General features: G+C 27.0%; 3 protein-coding genes across 3 annotated transcripts; 2 read left to right on the forward strand and 1 right to left on the reverse strand.

Annotated features, from left to right (window-relative positions):
- Window positions 1-3,771: 3,771 nt before the first annotated feature.
- Window positions 3,772-9,476, forward strand: LOC145844017 (ciliary microtubule inner protein 5-like). The gene is made up of 2 exons (XM_082951328.1): window positions 3,772-4,035; window positions 6,916-9,476. Exons 1-2 carry the CDS (start codon window positions 3,842-3,844, stop codon window positions 7,148-7,150), a joined length of 429 nt encoding a protein of 142 aa, XP_082807454.1. The 5' UTR covers window positions 3,772-3,841; the 3' UTR covers window positions 7,151-9,476.
- Window positions 9,477-10,028: 552 nt separating this feature from the next.
- LOC145844414 (uncharacterized) lies at window positions 10,029-12,139 on the forward strand. Its single transcript, XM_082951813.1, has 4 exons — window positions 10,029-10,364; window positions 10,587-10,813; window positions 11,038-11,217; window positions 11,781-12,139. Exons 2-4 carry the CDS (start codon window positions 10,605-10,607, stop codon window positions 12,004-12,006), a joined length of 615 nt encoding a protein of 204 aa, XP_082807939.1. The 5' UTR covers window positions 10,029-10,364; window positions 10,587-10,604; the 3' UTR covers window positions 12,007-12,139.
- A 3,339-nt stretch (window positions 12,140-15,478) lies between these two features.
- LOC145844298 (inosine triphosphate pyrophosphatase-like) lies at window positions 15,479-19,454 on the reverse strand. The gene is made up of 5 exons (XM_082951688.1): window positions 19,312-19,454; window positions 18,314-18,452; window positions 16,087-16,234; window positions 15,862-15,938; window positions 15,479-15,680 (listed from the first exon to the last, which is right to left on the reverse strand). Exons 1-5 carry the CDS (start codon window positions 19,424-19,426, stop codon window positions 15,587-15,589), a joined length of 573 nt encoding a protein of 190 aa, XP_082807814.1. The 5' UTR covers window positions 19,427-19,454; the 3' UTR covers window positions 15,479-15,586.
- Window positions 19,455-24,463: the final 5,009 nt, after the last annotated feature.

Consider the following 24,463-nt stretch of genomic DNA (forward strand, 5'->3'; position numbering starts at 1 on the left):
TATTAGCCTTTTTATAGTGTAATGTCTATTCGATAGTAAAGCTGTTAGTTGTTTTTTAAACGTTATGTGCTCTCAAACTTATATTTAAATTTTGAAGCAAAATGCTTTGCATAAAGAAATAAATTAAACAAAATTTACTTACTCTTTCAGTATTGAAACTAAGAACTACTTTTAAAGCAGAAAAGTTTTTTTATAATTAAGCTGTAGCCTTTTTATTGTAGATAAATTAGATAATGTTGCTTAAGTAGAAATGACATCTAATATTTTCAAGCTAAATAAAATTTAAATTGTTAATAAAATTTTAAGAAAACTATAGTTTAGTATAAAATTTTCTCAGGTTTTACTTTAACTAAAGTTTAGCTAAAATTATCAAGCGAAGTAAACATTTCAAAACTTTAAAACTAAGAAAATTTAAGAACTTTTTTAAACACCATAAGAGCAAATTAAAGTAGTTAAGCTCAATAAAACAATTGTAAAAAAAGCGCTCATAAATTTATCAGCTGAGCTCGTAACTTTATTAGATATCTGAAATGAATTTCATTGTCAAAACAACAACATAGGTACTTTATAATTTTAGATAAAGTATGGTTAAGTTCACGTTAACAGTTGCAATCTCAGACAGTTTGCTTTTTATTGGGTGCCCTACACAGCAATCGGGCACTTGCAAGTTGAGAGTACACAAGCTAATAGACTGTGAGGGAAATGTAGTGTCAGCCTCTTTCTATCGTATAAAAACCCGTATTTCGTTCGTCAAAAAAGTTCTGAAAAGTAAGTAAATGAGTTAAATTGTAAACATTAACATTCAGTGGCTTATAAATATATTCAGTTATAATTTTTAACTAATTAGGTGTATTTACTTAAAGATTACTTAAATAAAATAACTCTTTACTCTATCTAAAAAAAAAATATTTTTAATAGGCAAACTGGATTTAGACTAAAATATTTTTTATTTATTAAAAAAATAGAATTCAATTAGTTTAGATTCACAACAAACCTTAAACTGTTTTAAGATCTTCTAGAAAAAAGTCTGCAAACAGACGAACAGTTAGTTTTTATTTATTTACTTTTTGAAATATTTTCTGCAATAATTTTTTTTTTTCAATCAAAATATAAAATTTAGAATTTATGCTCAATAAACAACCAACTAATATTAAGCAATAAATTTATTCTAAAAATAAAACTTCTCAACAAAAACATTGGCGAAAGTCTACAGAAATGAAGCCAGAACTTTCATATGGCATCAGACAAGCTCAAATTTTTCGGTTGTGACTGACTTATGAGTCCAAATATGGACGAAACCGGTCTCCTCAGTCTACCGAAAGCTTGTGGTCTGATGATCGAATTGGTATGATCAAACCTAGTAAATAAAAATTCTGTTAACCTTTATAACAAAAGGAAAAAGTACGGTGACTTTACCACTTACCGACTCTAAAATTTATTAAAAAAGTTTAGTTGATTGTACAATTTAAAATATTACAAAAACTTGAGACGAGATTCATTGAAAAACATTTTGTTGAGCAAGCAAGTGAAAAATATTTCAGATGACCTTTATCAACTATTTTTGAAAGCAGCTAATTTTATAAATAATTTTTTTAGTAAGTAAACAGTTTTACTTGTTTGATCAAAAAAAATACTTTGACTTAATCTTATCTCAAGTTTTTGTATAATATCTGTAATACTAAAACGTTATTTAATTTAAAGTATAATTAAACAAATAAACATTTGTTTTTTTAAACGAAAAGCTATCTTATACTATCTATTTATTTTATCTATTTATCTATTTTATCCATTTATTTTACTATTTTATCTATCGATTTTATAGTGTCTATTAAAATAAAGTTTACTTTACTTGTTTACTTGTTTCACTTAAGTTAATAAAAAGAAAACGCACAGGTATAAATTTTTAGGTATACTAATATTTAAGTTGAGTAACCTTTTTTTGTTCAAAATACTAACTTCTTAATAAAAGTTTTCTGAAAATAGACTAATCATTCGAGTGATTTTTTATCAAGTAATAACTTAATAAAAAATATTAATAAACTATCTTAGTCTCAACAAAATATTGACATTTTTTTTAAACTACAAAGTTTCTAAGCTTGTCTTTATTTGAAAACCCAATTTTATTTTTAGATATTAGTAATAAATGAAAGAAACAAACTAATATACAACTGAGGTTTAAACTCAAACGTAAAACAATAAACGTATTAATAGCCGCGTAAGTTAGCATGCAAAAAAGGCGAATATATACGACAGGAGTAAAGATATATTAAACTATTGTTAAATAAACCTATTTTTCATGTAATAAAAATATACACTCACAATTGAACATAAATGCTTAATAGTTTAAATATTATTAAGGTCAATAAATTTTATTTTAGTTTGATTTTTTTACATAAAGAATAGATCACATAAGAAGATGCAATGCATAAAAGTTATTGCTTTCAGTTTAAAATTCTGTAAACGCGTTTTCAACAACTGTAGTTATCCTTTTATTTGCTATATAAGAAAATAAATTTTTTTAGTTTAAATATAAACCAACGACTTTTTTTTCAAAATTCATATATTTATCTAGAGTTACATTGCATGCAACTGTGGTCTCAATTCGCAAGTATCCTGCAGATGAAGAATAAAACGTAGTAGTTTTACAGAGGTAACAACTATAAATGATTGAAATAAAGTTTTATTATCAAGTAATCAATTCAGAAAGAACTTTAGTTTTAAAAGACGAAAATTATTTGATAACATTAAAAATATTGAAGTTTTATAAACAATGTTTGCTTTTTTTAAAGAAATTGTTTATTCCTACAAATCTGTTGTATGTTAAAAAGTTTCACCTTTTTAAACATACCAAGTAAAAAATTTTAAAACTAGATATTTTTAAGTATTATTTAATGAATTGTTTTAACTAAAATCTAAGTAAGTTCAATATAACAGTATTGGTACAAAAAAAAGTTATACACTATTTTAACTTATGATAATTTGAAGGTTTTTTATAGGTGTTTAATATTTTTAAATGAATAAATAACTTATGATAGCAGCAAAGGTTTAAAATTTTAAGATTATCATTATTAAAACTATATACAAAGATTAAGTTTTGTAAAAACTGAATAAATAATTGTCCTGTTTACCAATAAGTTTAAAACCAAAGCTTAGTTGTAATTGAGTCAAAACAACTAGACAGACAATATGTTCTCACTAATAGGCAAATATTTAAAACGCTTAAAACCAAACTTGAAACGTTACAATAAGCACTTTTCGAGTACGCCACTTTTTCAAGTCCTTCAGCTTTTTTTGCTTCCTTTTCAATGCAGTTACGCAAAATACTTTTTCTTTTCATACTTGAAGTTTGTGTTGTTTTTGCCAACAAAGGTCTGTTTTGTTGTAAAGTGTTGTAGCTCGCAGTTCTGTTAGTGTTATGTGAAAAGTGTTAAAAGTTTTCATTCCAATATATTTTTATTTTTTTAAGTATAACTTTTGTTTAATTTTAATTATTCAAAATTTAAGGCTGCTTAGCAAACCGTAACGAAAATAAGATTTTAAAAATACAAAAGTACGGTATTCCTATTGTTTTTTTCCGCTTGTAATTAATTTTTCAAAAATTTACATATAAAATTTGCACGGTATAAAATGTTTTAGTTTACTTACGCACATTTAAAGTATTGACTAATGTTTTTAGCCTTAAAACTGTTTTGTTGCGATAAGTTAAGTATTAAAAAATTAATCCTTAAGTGATTTTTTTAGTGAATAACTGAAAATTAATTTATTAGATAACAAAATTTTCAAGCAGTAAAATTTTAAGCTTGGTTTAGACAAACTACAGCTACATTTAAGCCGCGCATTGATGGAGCAGCGCACCACCTCAGCAGGGTACAGACTTCCAGCGAGAAAGGTACAACTGTTTGCACCTACAAAAACAACACGGCAGGTAGGAGGGAGGCTCGATTACTCCATAGGCGGCCAGCAGTTCGACGCCGTCAGTTTCGAAAAAGTGCTCACCAAAAGAATCAACAACGAGCTTTGCGCTACTAAAAAGTGGTTTGGAATTTTCAAATATGCTTGTTTTTTTTAATGAAACTACAGAAAACTTAAGTTTTTGTGATAACCTCGTTGAAAATAATAAAATAGTAGCAACAGTTTGAAAAAATATTCTATATGAATTATTAGTACCACAGATATTGTATAAAAACTTGAGACAAGATTCATTCAAAAAAATTTTATTGAGCAATTAAGCACAATATATTTCAGCTGACCCTTATCAACTATTTTTGTTTGCAACTAATTTTATAAATAAATTGTTTAGTAAGTAAACTATCATAGGTTTCATCAGAAAATGCTCAATTAATAAAATCAAGCGAAATCAATTAGAGATAGATTAACACTTTATAATTACATAATGAAAAATTATTTAGTAATTTAACTAAGATAAAAATACCTACAAAAAAAAAGTAAAGCAAACAATAATTAAAATAAATTAAGGGACAAACAACATTTATAACAACTTGAAAAAATGAGATGTATAAACGTACTGTTGCTTGCATAAATTAGGTTTAAATGATTTTATAAATAAAACGCTTAGACGACAACTATTACGTACTTTACTTAAAATTAAAAAAATAACTACCATTATAATTCTTTGCACTTTCATAATTGTTTAATAAGTGTTCAGCGGTCGCCAATGACCTATCAGATCAAATCTAAAAGTTTGATGGACACGGGTTTGAATAAACCATCTTTTGGTCATCGGCGATCGCTGAACACTTATTAAAGAATTATGATTGTGCAAAGAATTGTAATGGTTGTAATTTTTTTATTTTAAGTAAAGTACGTATTGGTTAACATTCAATTGTTTTAGAATCTTTATTTATAAAAACATTTAGACCTAATTTTTTGCAAGCTACAGTACATTTATAAATCTAATTTGTTTAAGTTGTTACAAATGTTGTTTTTCGCTTAATTTATTTTACTTTTTTTTTGTATGTATGCTCATGTGAGTTAAATTACTAATTAGTTTATAATTATAAATTGTTAATCTATCTCTAATTAACTTTGCTTAATTTTATTAATTGACTACTTTCTGATGAAACTTTTAACTGTTTATTTACTCAAAAATAATTATAAAAAATAAACAATTATAAAAGTAGTTGATAATGGTTAGCTGATAAATAAAAGTTCATTCCATATACTTTTAAGTGATTTTAAATCATACCTTTAAATAATAAACATTGATAAATTTTTAAGTATTTAAAAAAAAAGAATTACTTCAAAGTTTAGCTTAAAGGTAAATTTAAAAATTTTATTAATCTGTAGTTATTCTTATTCTTTTTCTTTTTAATTTTTAATTAACATCGATTCTAGGAAAAGAAATCTAACAGAAGTTTTTTCTAATAACCATAACATTAAAAGAAAGTATGCTGAGTCACTTTATATAATCCTTTAGTATGTAGCTGTACTTTAACAATTTTGATATAACATTAATGTATAGATAAAGACAATCAAATGAGTTATGCTAAAAATTAATTTTATTCACTCAAGGCTAATTAAACTACTTAAGCATTAGCACTTATTTAATTTTTAATATTTTATTATTACGTCATTTTATATCTTAAAACTTTAAACTTCAGTATGATTTTATTTCAATTTGTATTCATTCCAATTCAGTAAGAAACTATTTCTGATGAGTCTTACTACGAAAGTACTTAAATAAATTTAAAGAAAATGAAATGTATTCTGTTATATATTTTTAACAAAAAATAGCAATATTTTAACAAACTTAACTTTTTTAAATTTTAAACTTCTATATTACCTGTTGAGCTCATAAAGCGTAATGTATTTTTTTAATGGATTAGTTATAATCACACAATGATACAAAAAATCAATATATATAATTCAAAAAAGCTCTGTAACGAAGTAACTTATTTTGTAAATAATTTTTAAATTTTATGATATAGCTCGGTAAAGCAAGCAAAATTTTCCAGCTTAATTCAAACCGTTACTAAACAAACTTAATGTGCAAATTGAAAAAGATAAGTTACAAGTAAAAAGAAAACTTAGCTTCTGGAATATCACGTTCAGTAAATATGTGAGTTTTCTTACCCTAAAGAACAGCAAATATTAAAGAAATTATTACTTTTTACTCCTCAATAAAATATTGAACTGACTTCAAAAAACGTAGTTTAGATGTTCACCGTTAGAAACTTAACAAACTGTTCTTATCATCATTTAACAAGTACCTCATATCACTGCCATTTAACCAACCAAAACTAAAAACGTTAGATAAAATGAACGATATTAATTTCCAGCCGTACATATGTATACGGCTGGAAATTCTAGCTTGGATTAATTAAGTTTTAGCCAAAAATAAAACTTGAATTTTTCCAGAATTATCTACACAAAATTTTGCATTGAAATTTCACAATTTATTAGTAATTTAAATAATTACAACATTTGAAAAAATTAGTATTAGCAGTTTATAAAGATGGTATTTAAAGTATTGCTTTGAATATTTGATTTGTTAATTCTAGTAATCTTATTGTAACTTTGGCTCAATAAGAAATTTTAATGTGAAAAACTTTCAAAAATAAAACTGTTTACAGAAATAAAAAATTAGAAAAGTTATTTATAAAGCTTGTAAAGGATTTTGTAACCAAATGTCAATAATTCATCTTAAAAAATTAAGCAATACTTTTGAATTTTTAAAACAAAACAGTATATGAATCTTTTCTAAAGATTTTTAAGTTATTACGAGTTTGTTAAGTTTAAAATAATTTTCCTAATAGTTCGTTTAATATCACGGCAGTAATAGATATTTTTTAGCATTTAAACTATAATTTTTAAAGTATGAAATATATTTCAAATATAAGTATCTATTTTATTTTAATTTATCAGTTCAAATCTAACTTAAATCAATTAAAACAGGAAGAAAAACTGGGCATTTATGGCTGATTACGACCAAAAAGGAAATCTTAAGGAGAAAAAAGAGAAAACTGATCATGAAAGTTTAAAGAAGTGTGCAAAAGTTCCTTTGCTAACTTCAAAAACTTACGGCAGTAGACTAGCCTCTAAAAATGGGAGAGCAATTATCAAATTTCAACTTGATATGGGGGTTAGAAACAGAAGACAAAAGATTGGGCCTGAATATCAGAATTGGTGAATTTTTTTTAGAAAGCGCTCATTTGTTTATTTTAAAACGTATATTACTAAATTTTAGTTTTTAAAATTTTATTTCCTTTGAAAAACAGATAAATATTATCACTGTCACTTAATAAACTTTGTAATTAAACTTAAAATTTTCCTAACGATACACATTAATATTTACTTACGTTTTGGTGTTGCTTATTTTTTAACAAATATAATAATTAATGTTAAGCATGTTCAACAAACTTTAATTAAAATTTGTTAAATTGTTACGATTTAACTGTTACTCTTAAAAATAATTAAAGCTAATAATAAAAAAACAAACAAGCTTGTATCACTGTAGCTTATAATTTATTATTTTGATAAAAATGAAATAACGGTTAAAAATTTGTTTGTTGTTTCTATTTTTAATAAAATTTGTTTGCTTAAATTAAAACTGCTTTTGTAATATTTAAAGTAAATTCAAAATGAAATCTTTAAACAATCTAAAGTGCAAAATACGCGCATTGTTTTTTTTTTTTGTTCACTACTTTTTGCACTTTTTGTACTATAAAACCAATGTTTTTCAAAATATTTTCAAATTTGTTGAAAGCTGATCAACTTCAACAATTTTTCAATCACAACAAAGTCATGTTTTCTCTTGAAAGAGATTTGTTCAAACAGCTAAAATCTTTTGAAATCTCCGTGAGACCAACTAAATTTGGCGGGAATTTGCTGCCTAAGTGTTGGCTGACTGGTGAAAAAGTTTCCCCGCCTCGAAACAAACCTTTCACTGTTTTCGGCCAGCCATTGTCTTCTCTGCGCTTTCGAAGAGTTATCTATCCAAGACGAAACTGGATCTAATCCTTCCTTGTTTTTATCGAAAATATCTGGTGCGTAAGAGTTGAACACACTCTTGTGTGGATGTTTAAATGCATACTTGTCTGGTTTTTTGTACAAATCGTCACTGTGAAAACGATTGGTTTCATTCAGACTGTAGTTGCACCAAGAGAAAGGCTTCTTGTTTATTTTCCCCTGAACGCTTCTGATTCGCTCAAAAGCATCGTAATCTTCGTCTTTGTGCAGCGCCTTAAGCGGCTGATCGTATACCGAAGTTCTCCTGCCGTACTTTTCCAGGTACGCGCACTTTCGCCCTTTCACGTTGCTGATGTAACCGGGGTCGCGGTGCGGGCAGTCGTGCTCCAGGCACTTTTTGAAGGTGTACCGGCAGTCGGCAGTGGACATCTCCGAGAAGTTGGATCCGGTCTCCCAGTCGAAACTCTCGTCTTCTGTTTCTTCGTCGCAAGAAGAATACCCGTCAAAGTCTGGTTTGTAGTTGTTTTTGTGGGGTGAGTCTTGTTTTGGTTCGCAGCTGCTTTCTGATTCTTCTGATTTGTCTGAATTATCCGAAAAGTCACTTTGTTCCTTGGCAACACCGCATCTAGGATTTGGATGGAAATTCACGGCTCTGTTCATCTGCTCGTAATCGTGTTTGAACGACAGCTTTACGCTGTTTGCTACAAAGATCAAAAGTTTCCAGACGAGGACGAATATCAGGCGGAAAAAGTAAAAAGAGTCGATGTATTTGTATGAAGGTTTTCGTGTCGGTTTGTACTGAGGCACTTCTGCTTCTTCGTCGTCGCTGTACACGTTGAAGTTTCTGGGTTTTCTCACAGAACTCTGTTTCTTTTCTCTCTGGTACCGAAAACTCGCGTCACTTTTTTTCTGCTCTGACACCCTTGCTCGAATGCGGTTGACCCTGTGAGAAAAGTTGATAAAGATTAATACTAAACATACAGCAATATCCTTACTTTACACATTGTATACCTTTACGTGAATTTAATAAACTTTTTATGTTAAAACGACCGTTTACGTGAGAAATGCTATTAAATTTTTTTTCAATTTTTGCTAGCTTCTTAGAAGAACTTTTAAATTATATTTGTAGAGGAAGAACATCAATATGTTAAACTTAGAAGTCTTACTTATAAAAATTACTTTAAAATTTCATATTTAAAGAGGTATAACTTACAAAAAAGCATTTCTTCTTTTGAAATCTTATTATTAAGCGGTAGAACTAACTTAACTATACACCAATGCTTTTTGTTATCTAAGTCAAACATAACTGAAAAGTTAAAGTTTTTAAAGTTACAGTTTTGATTAGATTCAATGTTTATGTTAAGATTAATGATAGAGCTTTTTATTATTTAAGGGTTAGTTTTGTGGTATGGTAATAGTATTTATATTTTTTGATTAACCTATTCATATGTAGAATTTGTTCATACTATGACAATATTTTTAACAGATTTGTTAGGGGAGTATTTTCATAGCATTAATTTTATATAATACATTTTATTTCCAGTTGTATTATATGAATTAAGTATAACCAACTTAATTCTTCAGAAAACGTTTCTAAAACTTTAATATAAACTAAATCATTTATACTAAAAACAAAGAAAATTTATAGAAAGTTTTTTGTACAATACAGATTTTAAAAGACTTTACTATCATTAGATCACTTAAAATTTTGATTATATTAGTCGAAATGAAATGGATTGCATAGTAGTGTAGTATTTTGAAAGTGGTAAAAAATATTTAAGTTCAAAATTAGTAAATTTATTATTCGAATTACTAATATAAAGTTTTTTAAACTACTTAATAATAGCAATAACACTTATATTGAAGTAGTTAGAAATGTAAGTAAAAAGCTAGTTGATATTTAACTAATCTTTATAACAAAATATGGTTACCATACTTTTTAGATAAAACAACTATAAATTCCAGTTTGAAACATGCTCTTAACAATGATTTAGTTTTATTCGATTAAATTCATTTTAAAATATAAACTTCAAAAGTGATTCTTATAAATAGTTTAATTTTTATTAAGAATTCAGTTTAAAAAACTTTAAGTATATAGTCAAATAAAGGTTTAAACTTACTCGTTTCTGAGAGCTCTCATTCGGCTCATGGCTCGCGAAGTTGAGGCCATGAAAAAGTCCTTGACCATCAAGCTCAATAATATTTGTGGCACCCACACGATCGCAACGATGGACCTGTCCAAAAAGTCCAGTATCGGAAGCCCCGTCCACCACACGAACTCGATAAGCCAGGTCGCGTAAACGCGCTTGAAACTTTGCTTAAACGCCCTGTAGAATAAAAATTGCATGCACTCTAACCCTACGTGAGTGGTTATGTAGCTGAATGCAAAGACAACAACCGTCAGTAATGGTTGCAGTAACTGTCTCATTGTAAGAGTAAGTAATATTTCGCTGTTGCTCTAAATATTTAGCACAACTGAAACTGTTTTGAATAAGTTTTGATTAACAGCTAAAATTAACTTTAAAATAATTTGCAAGTTTCTAGGCAACGAGCTACGTCATAATGCTCAAAAAGTTTAGCTAGAATAACAAACTCATTTTTTTATAATTCATCTTAAAACCAAAAGTATCTTTAGTAAACTTTAGTGAATTTCAAAGCATTCATCTACTTTCATCATGAGAAAGACTAGAAGCAGCAAAAACAAGCCGATCCAACAGCAGCCCAGCCTGGAACTCGACACTGTTTCGGACGGCAGCGACAGCACATTTGTTGGGGAGGAAGTAATGCCGCAACCTAGCGGTTACACCCGTGACAAGCTGTCAAAGTGCCCGTCGATCGACCTGAGCGAGTTCGACTTGGACGAAATGAGTTGCTCGTACAACATGTGAGTAAAAATGGGTTTTTAAATTTATACAACTAACTTTAAAAGGGCTGTTTTTATTTGTTTTAAAGTTAGGTTCTTGGTTTTAACATTTTTTTTACTCAAGCTTAGCTATAAGGGTATAGATCACAGTTAAAAAGATACTGTATATAACTATTTGAATTTGATTACAAGACTATATGTTTAACTATTATAAATGGAGTTCTAATCAAAAAATTTGTCTCTAGCAACTGTAAAACGGCGAAGAAGGGCAATGACGAGGCGAGGAGCTACTACCCATCGTTCTCTCGCGACAATCTGAGGTTGATGTTCTACCACCTGACTGCAACCTTCTTGTTTTACATGATGGTCTTTCCCGCGGTCAACTTCGTGTTCACCTACTGCACCAACACCGACATTAAAGTATTGTTAGTTGTTTACTTTATTTTTGAATTTACTTATTCTTTCTTCCAAGAGAATTATTTTACTCCATAAATTTAATTCTATATTTTGTACTTAACATTTACTTTTTTTTAAAACATGAAGATTATTTTTATTGGTCGAAAAGCTATACTTTCTGTTCTATTTTAAGACTTAAGGCTGTCCTTTAGTATAGTAAAAATCAAAGATAATTGAACTTCGTCTATTTTTAAATACTTTATAATCTTTGAATGTTAGCTTGAACAGCTTAAGCTGTAAAAATTTCTTTTTTTTTGTCGTAATGTTTTTTAATAGTAAACCAGTTTTATATATCATTTTATACTAAAGTGTTTTAAATAATGGAATAACAAATTAGAATATGTTCAAATTTTTTTTGATTTATCTAATTTTCTTAAATTGACAACGTTGACACACAATGACCACAATTAAATATAAATCTGAACTATCAAGAACTATAAAGATCTTCTGAACAAAAAAAAATAAATATCTGATAATCTTAAGCTCCAGTACAAGCTATTACTGTTTTTTATAAACATAAAAATAATAACAGGGAGCTTTTCGGCCACGTGACCAGCTCGCCTACCAACACCAGCGGCCTGTGGAAGCACTTCGTCCTATTGAAGTGGCTGAAATTTCCCGCGGTCACCGCCGAGTCGGTCAGCCTGTTCGTCGCCATCGCCCTCAAGGACACCATTTCCCTCCACTGGGAGGGACTTTCCCGCGACTACAGCATCAGAGACATCATCTGCATGAACATCGCCAAAAAGTACAATTAAAAAGCGCGGGAACGAAACCGTTCCGTTTCAAGAAAAATGCCCTTTCCGGTCGGAAAGTGTTTGGCTGATTGCCGAATTTGTGTTTTGAAATTTGGACTTGCTGTTCAAAAGTTTTTCTACGTTCGTTTTAAGCTCAATAAAATATGCTATAAAAAAATTATTTGTTTTTTATTATTGATAACAAACTAAGAATATTATTTTTTTTAGATTTTGTCTTATCGTTCTTGTTATTTATTAGTAAATATGTAGTGCAAAGCTTTTTGTACTGTTTTGTATTGTTAAACAAATGTTTAAAGCTTGTTTATGAGCTATTTTTTCGAAAGAAATCTAAAAGCAAAAGTTAGCTTTCTTAGATAATATATTTTTTAATGACATTTTTAAGTCCTCAAATCTGTAAAGATAATCAATTTCTCAAGTTATTATCCGTGCTATAAAAATTAACTTTTGAAGAATATTAGCAACTGTTGTTGGTATTATTTTTTGATTATTGACTTAAATGAATAGAGTTATTAAAAAAAATAGGTGTGCAGCAAATTTTAGCTTAAAATTTGTGATGAAACTTAATATTTACTTTTGAAAAAGTACTAAAACAAATCACTAAAACTTTTATATTTACAAATCGCTTAAGTTATTATTATATGGTGACAAACGTGTAAAAAACAATTTTATTTAAAACTTTTACAATTTTTTTGAGTTTACAATTTGATATCTTTTTATCAGATAAGCTGTTGCTTTTTAAACTTTCCTTAAGAAATTCTAAAATATGCTTTTGCTAGCTTGTTGCGCTGACTTTGCACTACTTTTTTTTAACTGTTAAAATATCATTTACTCTGATTTATATAAATTTTTCCCAAACTATGTACGAACAGTTTGCAAAAAAGTCAAACTATTGTTAAATTTATTTTAATTGTAAAACAAAAACTTTACAAACAAGTTTTTATGGGTAGTGAATTTTTTTGGAGTAAGTATGTGTTCATGTTGTGTATATTATAAAAATTGTTCGAAAAAAGTTATCATTATTGTTTTTCGTATTTACAAATGTAATTAAGTCTTCATATCATTTTTTTGTTTTGTAAAAAAAACGTTTTCTTAATAATCAGTGTACCAATTTTGTCTTTATACTATACTGTTCATTGCTTGTGAAAAATTATAAAACCAAATGTTATAAAACAACTTGTACCTCTTAATGTTGGTAAAAACGTTTTTGTTTTAAGAATATGATATTAGTTTATAAAGTCTTAAAACGCAAGTCTTTACTTTACTAAACTAAAACTTAAAAAATTATAAACAATTATAAAATTAAACCTATACTGTATTACTAGCAAATGTTTTTGAACCTGCTTTTGTTTTAACTCTGAGTAAAAATTACGACTTATTTTTTGATAATTTTACTAAAAATCAAACTCTAAAGATTATTTATTATAAAATGGGCCACGAAGACTTTTATACAAAAACGTGACCCGCAAAAACTTCTAGTATTTTTTTTCCATCACTTGTATAAGTCTGCCGACCTCTGTATTAAGCTGTAAGAATTAGTAAACTTTTAAGCTTGTAAATGTGTTCGTTCAAAGATCCTTTTATATCTAAGTATAAGTGCTCTATTATTTTAGTGTAACTATAATAACAGAGTAATTTTTATGTGCCAAAACAACATAAACATACTTTCAAAATAAGGGGTAAAATTTTAAATTGCTTAAAACGAGCAATGGCTTAGGGGTCCAAAAAAAAACACTATTACATACTCTATATTGAAACAGATGTTTAGCAACGTTTGTTATGAATGTTCTTATTTACCCTTCACTTATTAAATGAACAACAAACACATATTCAGAATAAAAAAAACTTTAAACAGTATCAAAAACTTTATCCACTTAAGGACCTGGTCTCCCCATTATGTCAAAGTATTTTTTAGAGAGCTAATAAAGCTAGACCTCAGTGTTAAACTGAATCCCTAATTAAGATATATTTCTTTCTTATCTTTTCAGCAAATGTAAAACTTAAATGTATTTAGTTTATACTTATTTTAACAGTTTTAAGTTAATGTATAGTGTATTAGCATTCTTAGATATTTTTATGAACTCTAAATTTTTTAAATTGTGTTTATGTTAAACAAATTAAGACTTTATCAAGCCTCCAGTTTTAAAGAAGTCTCTTCTTAATTTAGTCGGACTACTGACATTTACATTAAAGCCATAAAGTAAGTAAATTTGTTGCACTTCAATAGATAACTGCTTCATCTGTATGATTTTTTTCAAATAGTTAGGAATTTATATAAAGATATATAAGCAAGCGGTAAGCAACGTACAATCCGCAAAGCAGAACTATCAGACCAACAACGTATGTTTAGGTTGCTAAAGACTTGTGAAAAATAAATAAAATCGTCCTATTTTATAACAATTAATACAAGTATCTTGTTTTGGTTTTTGATTGAAAAAATACGTATTAAACGAGTCTTCCATTTAATTGTACTTCTAAACTATGGGTTGCAAAACTACGGCCTGTGAGCCATATTTAGTCCATTAAGGAGTAAAGTTCGACCCGCGAGCATGCTTTAATTTCAAATGGGATGCATCTTAGAAAGGTACAACATGCAAATTTACAAGAAGTATATTTGGAGGTCTTAAGTGAAGAGGAAAAATAAGTCTCAGATAACAATACTGCATTTTTAATTAGACATTTTGAGCTGTTGAGCCCGCGAGCATGCAAGTTAAGCTTACGAAAAAAAATTATTGAAACATACACTAGATGTTTAGAGGCTTGACAGAAAATGCGAAAAGGTCTTAGCTTAAAGTTACAAAAAAAAATTACCTTACAATAAATATCTTGACTATGTTATGGAAATAAAGAATGAAACCGAACTACGGCCTGCAAAAACTATAGTTGCGAAATTTGGTTGTCACCTCCAAATGGCTGCCGAACCCTGTTCTAAGAAGTCTTTTTTGATTTCTTTCAACTAATTTGCGGTGTGAGAAATGAGTTATAAGGTATATCTAACCAAAAAGTTGTTTATTGTCTGAACGTAGAAACATTTTATCTTGTAAATGTAACCTTCTGATAAAATTCAAGATATTGTCCCTTAAGAATTTGAATTGACATTTAACCACTTTAAGCTAGGGTCATGTTTATATCAAGGATTATTTTTTACATCACAAATATTTTCTTGAAAAATTAAAACTTTTGTAAAATTTCTGAAGTTTTATTAGTTTTTTATAAGTTTAATTATAGCTTGTAGTAACGAATACAATTAAAATATATTGAGAAGATTTTTTCGTGAAATTTATTTTATTTCTAATGTCAGTAATTTTTAGCAATCAATAGTGGAATGTAGAACAAGTCAGAATAACACGGGTATAACTAAAAGTTAATGGTAAGAGTTTGAGATATTTAAAACAAGTAATGAGTTAAAAACAAGTTTAAAATAAATTACATACTCATACTCAAATTTAAACAAAATTGTATATGATCAACAACGTTTATTTTGAATATTTGATTATTTTTGTACACTTGTGCGATCAATAAAAACACATTTTCTACAATATTTATTCTCTAAGTATAATCTCTTGTTCATCTTGGGAACTGGTTACTCCTTTTTGTCAAAATATTTCTGAAGAGCCGTCAACGCCCGACCCCTGTGTGAAATTGAATCTTTTTCCTCAGCTCCCATTTCGGCGAATCTGACAAAAGTTATAAATTTTTTTTTTACAATTCTTACTGGATACTTTAAATTTTTAAAATGAACTTTCAGTTTTCATGACTTAAAAGCTTGTTTTAATTTAAATACATTAACTTTGATAAAGACTAAATAATATTACGTTACAATTCATTAATTTTTTTTTTGTTTTAAAACAAACTAACGTTTTATCAAAACCTTCGGGTTGAAAGCAAGGATCCCATCCGAAATTGGTAGGACCTCTGGGACTCACTATGGAGCCCTGAAATATATATTTTTTAATTTAACAATCGAAAATCTAAATACTAACATATTTGTGTTAATTAACAAAAATAACTTTATACCGCTTGGTCATGCAATTTGCTTCAAAAAAACATCAAAAAATTTAAACAAATAAGAATTCAACATACCGGGCACTTTCCTTCGAAGAGCACAACTTCATCGTCGGGGTCGCCTGAATGATAGGCGAAGGTGCAGAGGGCGTATGCGGATTTGTCTTCCCATCCGGCGAGCATGTTGTGCAGGCCTGCAGGTCCCAGCTTCTTCAAAAACCATTTACTGTGGGGAAATATGATCTTAATTATAGTTTGACAAAATGCTGATAGTTTATTTTATACTTGATGAATACATTGTAAAGTAGTGCACTAAAAAGGTAGTGGAAAAGTGTAGTAGAAAATTGATTGTAGAATGGTTACTCAATACACTTTAAAAGACTTGAAAAAACGCATATGTAAACTGTTTTGTTAATTTAAAAGCTAAAAAAAAATCGTTTTATGTAACTAAATTGCAAAAATGAATGCAGCCCTTTTGTTTATTAAACCTTTTGAAGAATTTTACTTGTAACAGTAATAATCAGGTTGTATACCTATTTCTATAAACACACTTGTCAATTTAAAATACTGTAATTAGTATCCCGTTTTCAAAAACCACATAACTTTAACAATTTAAAAAACTAAATAAAGAAAATAAGATTTAATTAGATTAGCTAGTTTTATAATTAAAACTGTCTTGAATACTTTGGTCTAAAATGAAATTTTCTTGTTGAACTTAGTGTCTAAATTAAAAGCTTTGTACAACTTTAAGTAAAATTTAACATTATCAAGTTAACTACTTAGCTTTAATTAAATAAACTGACTATAAATTGTTTTTTGAAAAGCTAATATAATACAAGCATTAAACTATAACTTTATTTAAAACACGAAATTGGCTTTAAGTTCCGCTAAAGAGCAAAGCTATACTGAAAAGATTATTGAATTTATTAGTCTAACAAAAAAATAAAACTTTGTTCATATACCTACTACTAATTTTTACAAAACTAAACTTTTATTCAGTTTTTTTTATTTAAACTAAACCAAGTATCTCCATTAGATACTTATCTTTGAGATTAACTTCAATAAAAATTGTTCACAAAATATACATGAATGCATTATTAAACATTTATGTTTCATTTTTAACTTATATCAACATTTCATATAAAAATATCTAAAAAAAAATTTGAAAACGCTTGAAATTGTAATAAAAAAAAAACATATCATCTATTTTAAATATTCAATAATTAAATATATCATAACTAAATGAAGATGGTATAAAAATACTATTTTTGGAACTGTTTCGTTTCAAACAGAACCAAAAGTTTAAAAAACAGCAACTTTTAGTTTTTCAAAGTAATAATCAAAATTAAAGTGCTTAACATTATTAATTTAATCAAAAGTAATTTTAAGTAAATTACACCTAATAACAACACTTTTTAAACTATCAAGCCCAATACTTTCAATGACTATTTTTAAGAATTAACATGAAAAACCAGCTGTTTACAACATAAGCTAACTTAAGTCATGTAAACTTGTTGAAGAATTTAAATTTATGTTAACCTTAGCATCATGCTGGTAAAATGAAAATTATTTTGAAAACTATATTAGTTTTTGATTTGTTAGTATATCATTTTATTTTAAACATAACATCTTTAATCAGTCGTAAATCATACTTAAAACTTAAGCACCATTTCGAATATTTCACTAATTTTCCATATAGCATTCAACAATAAATGAAAAACTAAAAATAAAGTAAGGGAATAAAAAATATTTCTTTTTAGACCGAGCTGTATATTTATTTAGGATCTTGTTTTTGATTAGAAGTCTCAGCAGATGACAAAATACTATGTGATTTTTTCTATTTTCTGCAAGTATTACTTCTTTAAAAATACTTTAACACTTTACTTTAACACTCTAGTAGATTAAAATTTATTTATATGTAAGGTTAACTCACTTAAAACATGCACGTACTTTTTAAGTAGTGTATTATTTAATTGATACAAATAAAAAAATAATAACAATTTTAAAATTTTTAACACTTGCTGTTTAAATGTAATGGAGGCCGTTTGACAAGAACTTTATGAACATTTTATCACTTAAAACTTTTTTTTTTAATCTACTTAAAAAAACGAGTAGCATTCAGGAATTAATTTTCAAAACAGATAAAACTTTTCAAGTTACATACTATTAATGAAAAGCCTGCTATTCACATGTAAGCTAAACAAACACTTTATGACCATCTCCGGCGGTTAAAACATTTATTCGTAATATTTTACTGCATACACAAATATTTTAAGATACTGTTAATAAAAAACCTGTTATTTACATGTAAGGTCCCGGCAGCCCGCCGAGCGCGTTGAAGCAGAGGCAAGTGTCTTCCACCAGAACCGCTCCTTTCAACTTCGACGAGGCTTCCTCGCATTTCTGCCTCGACACCTCCTCGGCCTCGCCTTGATATTCGGGCACTGAGAACGTTTGTTTTAGTTGTTACGTTGTCGAACTGGAATTCATGATTTTAAAATGCTATTTGTTTTAAATACTATCAACTATTTTGCCTCAAAAATGCCTTGTACTTATGAGTGTTACATAGTCGAAAACCATTATTTACTATTAAGCTTTATGTATTTAATTGATATGAAAGAAAACCGATGCTTAGTATAACAGATTAATATTATTTAAATAATATCAATATCATACTAACTCAACCATTTAAATATAAAAATTTTTAAAGCATACTTGGTTATTGGTTTTTATTGTTTAATTATTATAAGTACGTATACTTTTTAAAGTTTAAGTTAGAAAGCTAAATTTTAAACGACGTAAAATTATTTTTAAAATATACCAAAAAAAGAAAAAAATAGTTATATAGTTATTTATACTAGTATTATAAATAAGTTTGTAACTTTAACTTAAGACTAATACTAAAACTAAAAACTTACACTAATAACTTTTTAAAAACAATATAATTAACGATGTAATTACATATTTAGAACATCAACAAAACGTTTTAAATACTTATCAAAACATGCTTCATCTATAAACGCCTTCGGAGAAAAATAGATTTAACAAAAATTTATTATAAATAAATAACTAAAGAGAAATTTTCTACATTATTGAGTTTTCTGAAGAACATTAACACATTCTAGGTGTTTGCACTTAAATTTATGGTTTATAAATAAATTAGAGATCACTTATGTTTTAAAAAACATGTGTAGGAAAGGAAAAATTTAGTGTCAGTTTAAACATTTTAAAATTAAGTATTTCAACTGACATTGATAACTTTAAATTATAACTTTATAACAATTTTATAAATTAAAAACTAACAGTCCAGAGGAATGTTGACCAGTTCTAAATTTTCATTTTTCTCTAAACTACGAGCAACTTCTTTCAGCTTGTTTTTATTTCCAGTTACAAACTGAATGAGATGCTTTTTGCTCATTTTGTTTTCAAACACGTTTTAATACTGCTGTTTATAATTGTATACAGTTTTATTAACTTACTTAAAACTATGAAAACTTTTACTTTTAATAAGTTAGATATTTTACAAACAATATTTTTTTACATATTTAAACACTTTAGATTTATCTGATTTTGGAAACTTTAAACCGTATTAATTTTTTCTAACTTTTATCAGAATAAAATAATTCTTCTCAATATTTCTTAAAGAAACTGTTTGGAAAAACTAAATTCTTTATAATTGTTGCAAACTTGACTGCAGATTGGTACTACACTAGACTAATATTTTGAAAAAGTGCACAGAAACTTTTATGAGCCTTCAGCATTTTTAAGAAGTATGTATATTTTCCAATGTCTTATTTTAAAAGCAATTTCTGATAACTTTTAACAAGTTTTAATACATTGTATATTAATAATACTATTAAACTACTTTTATATATAAAATTTAATTTATCTTACTAATCTAGTGTGCACTTATTTTTTAATTTACTGCACGAACCCTTTAAGAAGTTTAAGGTCCAATACACTAGTGTATCTTAATATGCTCATAAGCCATACTAAAAGTGCCAAATAAAATTATAGAATATTTATGTTTGTTTTCAAAGCTTAAAAACCATAGAGAAATTTTGTTATAAAAACTTAATATTAATTTATTGTTTTTTTATTAGCTATGTAATAAAATTTACAACCCAAAGTGTACAAATGTACTGTATTGCTACACTAACTATATGTTTTAATAAATTAAAAGCTATTTTTTATTTACTTAACATAACAGTAATTTCTGATGAACCTCATTGGTTTACAAATAAAAAAGTTCAAGACTTCAACTTTTTTTAATTCCAGGTAAAATGACTACCTTGTATCCAGAAAATTTCCTTAAGAGTATATTTGTTATCATTACTAAATTGTTAAATCTTTGAAAAATATTCACGTCAATATATGCAGCATATTTTACAATGTTGTACATAATAATAATTTAAAGTGATTATTCAAAAATTATCCAGTAGATTACTATATCTAACAGTTGGTGTAATTGGTTAATATTTAGTATATAGATTTACTGTGCAAAAAACTTTCAACTTAGTAAAAAATTCATAACTTCCCTTTTTTTGAAGTACCCTTACAAAAACAGGGCCACTAGTTTTTGAGAAATTTTTTGAGGTTTTCTGAATTTGTTCCAGGTTTCAAAAATAAACGTTTTTGGGTTTATTTTTAGTTTGAAGTTAAGTTTAAGGTTGAAAAGTGTGTTAAGTAGTATAACAACATTGAAATGATACTGTAAAGCAACTTGATATGTGTTGTTAAATAAAAAGACTAATTGTGACAATTTTTTTTATCTTTATGATTTTTTGCGTTAATTCAAATTTTACTACTTAACATGTAAAAAATGTTTGAAATTCAAGGTTTTTATTGAATTTTTTTTCAAAATTCCATTTTCATTCAAAATTTCTCAAAATCTATGTTTTTCCTTTTTTTTTGCCTAAATTAGGGTTTCTCAAAGTAGGCCAAGTGGCCCCTTTTAGAGCCATAATAGAAGTTTAGGGAAACATGAGCAATAAAGGGGCCACAGGTCATAATTTGAAACTTGCACTAGATATTCTATGGTTGAGGAGGCCATAGCTTTTTTAATTTCTTTAACAGAGCCTTTTGAAAAAACTAACTACTACTAAATTGGCCACCCTGTACTTACTAACATCAATAATAATATTAAATAAAAACAAATTAAACAGTAATCTTCCTTTATTCTACCAACATATGTTTCTGTGTGTCAACGAATCAACACACTTCAACTGGGTTCTGTAAAAAAATAATTACTGTATGAGAGAATAGTAGCATAGAATAAAGTAGGTGTATACATGTTTTCATTAAAATAAGATGTTTTCTACAGATAAGTCATTCATTTGTATATAAAAATTTAAACAAACAATCAATATGATTTCCATGTACAGTACTTCCTCAATGAAGAAAAATTAAATAGGCAACATTTTAAAATAATTTATCAGGTTAAAATTCAAGTTTTAATATAACATATAGAAAATATTTAAAAATATAAGGGAAATTAAATAAATTTTGCAAGTTTGTATCAAGTTGTATATATAAAACTTGTTAAATTACAAACTTCTTACTGTTTAAAAAGAATAAGTCGGTTTGTAAAACACAAAGGGTTATAACAGGGTTGCCACACGATTTTTCATAAAATTTTCAGGTTTTCCGAATTTCTTCCAGGTTTTTAAAAGTACACAATTTTTAGGTCTATTTTTAGATTAAAGTTAAGTTTAAGGCAAGAAACTGTGTTAAACAGTATAAAAACATTAAAAAGATAATGTAAAGCTACTTTATATATACATTAAATAAATAAAAACTTGATGATGAGAAATTGTTTATATTTATATGATATATTCTTTAGTCAAATCGAAATTTCACTACTGAACATGAGAAAATTGTTGAAATTCCAGGTTTTTTTAGTGATTTTCGTACAAAATTCCAGGTTTTTTTTCAAAACTTCCCAAATTCCAGGTTTTTCTTTGCCTAAATTGTCAAACTCCAGGTTTTTCCAGGATTCCAGATAAAGTGGCAACCCTGTTATAAGTTTGAAGACTATATAAGTTTTTGGTAAGGTATAAATTTAATTTAAAAAAATTAAACTAATTAAACTTTAACCCCTGTGACAACTTAAACACTTACTTTTTTATCCTTACAACTTGATGTACAGTACACTACCGCTTAAGTACGCAAATTGAACCCGACCAAAAAGTGCGTACTTAGCACGGGTAGTGCGTACTTTTTGACGATATAGTATAATATGAAATTTAGTTGTTTGTTTTCTTTCTTACAACTAGCCACCAAATAATTATGCCAAATAAACAAGTCATTTATTTTAAATAACATTTAAAACATAATTCTAATTTGCAAATTTTTTTAATAGATTTTAAAATGATTAAGGCAAAAAAACTGGAATTTCTTGAAGTTCTAGTATAACATCCTTTACTTTGTCTTTCTGGATAAGTGCGTACTTAAGGCGTGATGCGTACCAAAAAAAGTGCGTACTTAAGCGGTAGTATACTGTATTACATTTAATTAGAATTAATTTATACTTAATATTAAGATATTAGACTTGGTTAAACTATGTTTTTAACTCTGTTGTAACTTTCTGTTTGAAGACTTAGGGGGTTCAAACTTTTTTTACAAAAACTATATATTGTCTCTTAAATACAGGGTTGCCAAAGGTTCTTTTTTACATTTCCAGGTTTTTGAATAAAACCAAATTTAAGTTAAAAAAAAAAAAATTTAATAGTATAACAACATTGAAAAGATATTGTAAAGGTAGTATAAATTTTAAATGAAGCAAAAAAAATTGTTTTAATATAATAAATTTTAAATGAAGCAAAAAAAAAATTGTTTTAATATAATAGATTTTTTGTATCTAATCGAAACTTCGAACTTAAATGCAAAAATAGTTTTTAATTCAACGGTTTTGATTAATTTTTGTTCCAGATATTTTTTTTAATTTTCTAAATCAAGGTTTTTCCACTATTCCAGGTTATTTTGCAACCCTCCGAAAAAAATTAAAGTACAATACAAAAACTTCTAAATTTTAGACTGATAGATTTTAAAGGACTTATGGGAAAAGATAACTTTACACAAAAATTACAATAAAGATGTATATCATGTAAAAATTAGACTGAGTACGTTTGAGAAGGATTACTTAAAAACTGTAGAAGACATCTTTTTATCAAATTGTCTTTTTTTATTAATGTGGTCATTTCAGAAGGGACTTATCAAACTTATTACTTATATCTCAAACCCTTAAGAAAATAAAAATCATTTGCTAGCCGAACTAATGATCTTTGCAATGATATCAACTTGTAAAAAGTACCTTACTTCTCTTAAGGCCTTGGAAAAAATTTATTAATAAAAACATATTTAAGTTGTTTAAAAACGAAATAAGCTTCCCAGTTATTAAATATAGACTATTGAATGGTTCAGGTAATTATGCATAAAGGATCTTTTTTTTAATTTCAACAAAACTTATACAACGGTACTAGCAGGAAATAATCGAAACTTTAAGTTTAGTTTAAAAGAAAGTTTCAATTTATAACTTAAACTGATCAAAAAAATTTATAAGAAATTAAATTACTTCAACAAAACAAAAAATAAAACAGCTGAAAATTTTGTATTCAATTAATGCTAAGACTGACATAAACTTATTTTATTTAAGTTAGACCATCTTAAAAATTAAACTGGTGGTGGGGCCTGGAGATGCAAATTAATTTACTGCTTAAAATCTAAAAACTTGGAGTTTGGAAGTACTTTTAGATGTATAATAAAATTGTTGGGCACATTGGCTTTAACTATTCCTTGAGAATTAATATCACAAAATATCTCCATTATTACTGAAGTTTTGAAAAAATGGATATATCAAGTACAAAACGAAGAATTTTATAATATTTAGGATTTTAATTATTACAGGGTTACCAAATGTTTTAGGCAAATTTTCTCCTGGTTTTTAAAATTTCCTCATGGTTTTTAAAAGTACACATTTTTGGGTCTATTTTTAGTTTAAAGTTAAGTTTAAAACTGTTTAAAATAGTATAAAAACATTGAAAAGATAGTGTAAAGCTACTTTGATGTGTTTTAAAAAAAAAATTTGATGATGACAAATTCTTTTATCTATATATACATGTTAAATTCCAGGTTTTTTAGCCTAAATTGTCAAATTCCAGGCTTTTCGGCAACCCTATTATTACCAAAAACTCATTATGTTTTATCAAAATATTCTATTCCTTCAATTTTGTCATCAAAATATTTTTACCTAATATAACATGTAATTTTTATAGACCTTTTTTACAAATCTTTTATTAAAATTAACCCAGTAACTTCTTGCTTACGACTGATGAGCATCAGTTCATCTTCCTTTCCAATCTAGGACCATAAACAACTTAATTAATTAGTAATAACCTATAAAACGATTGATCATTAACTAAAGGGTTATTTAGACTACATGCAATGTAAATAGAAA

Source organism: Thalia democratica, chromosome 9, assembly GCF_965202585.1.
Source record: "Thalia democratica chromosome 9, ktThaDemo2.hap1.1, whole genome shotgun sequence".
Lineage (NCBI taxonomy): Eukaryota > Metazoa > Chordata > Thaliacea > Salpida > Salpidae > Thalia > Thalia democratica.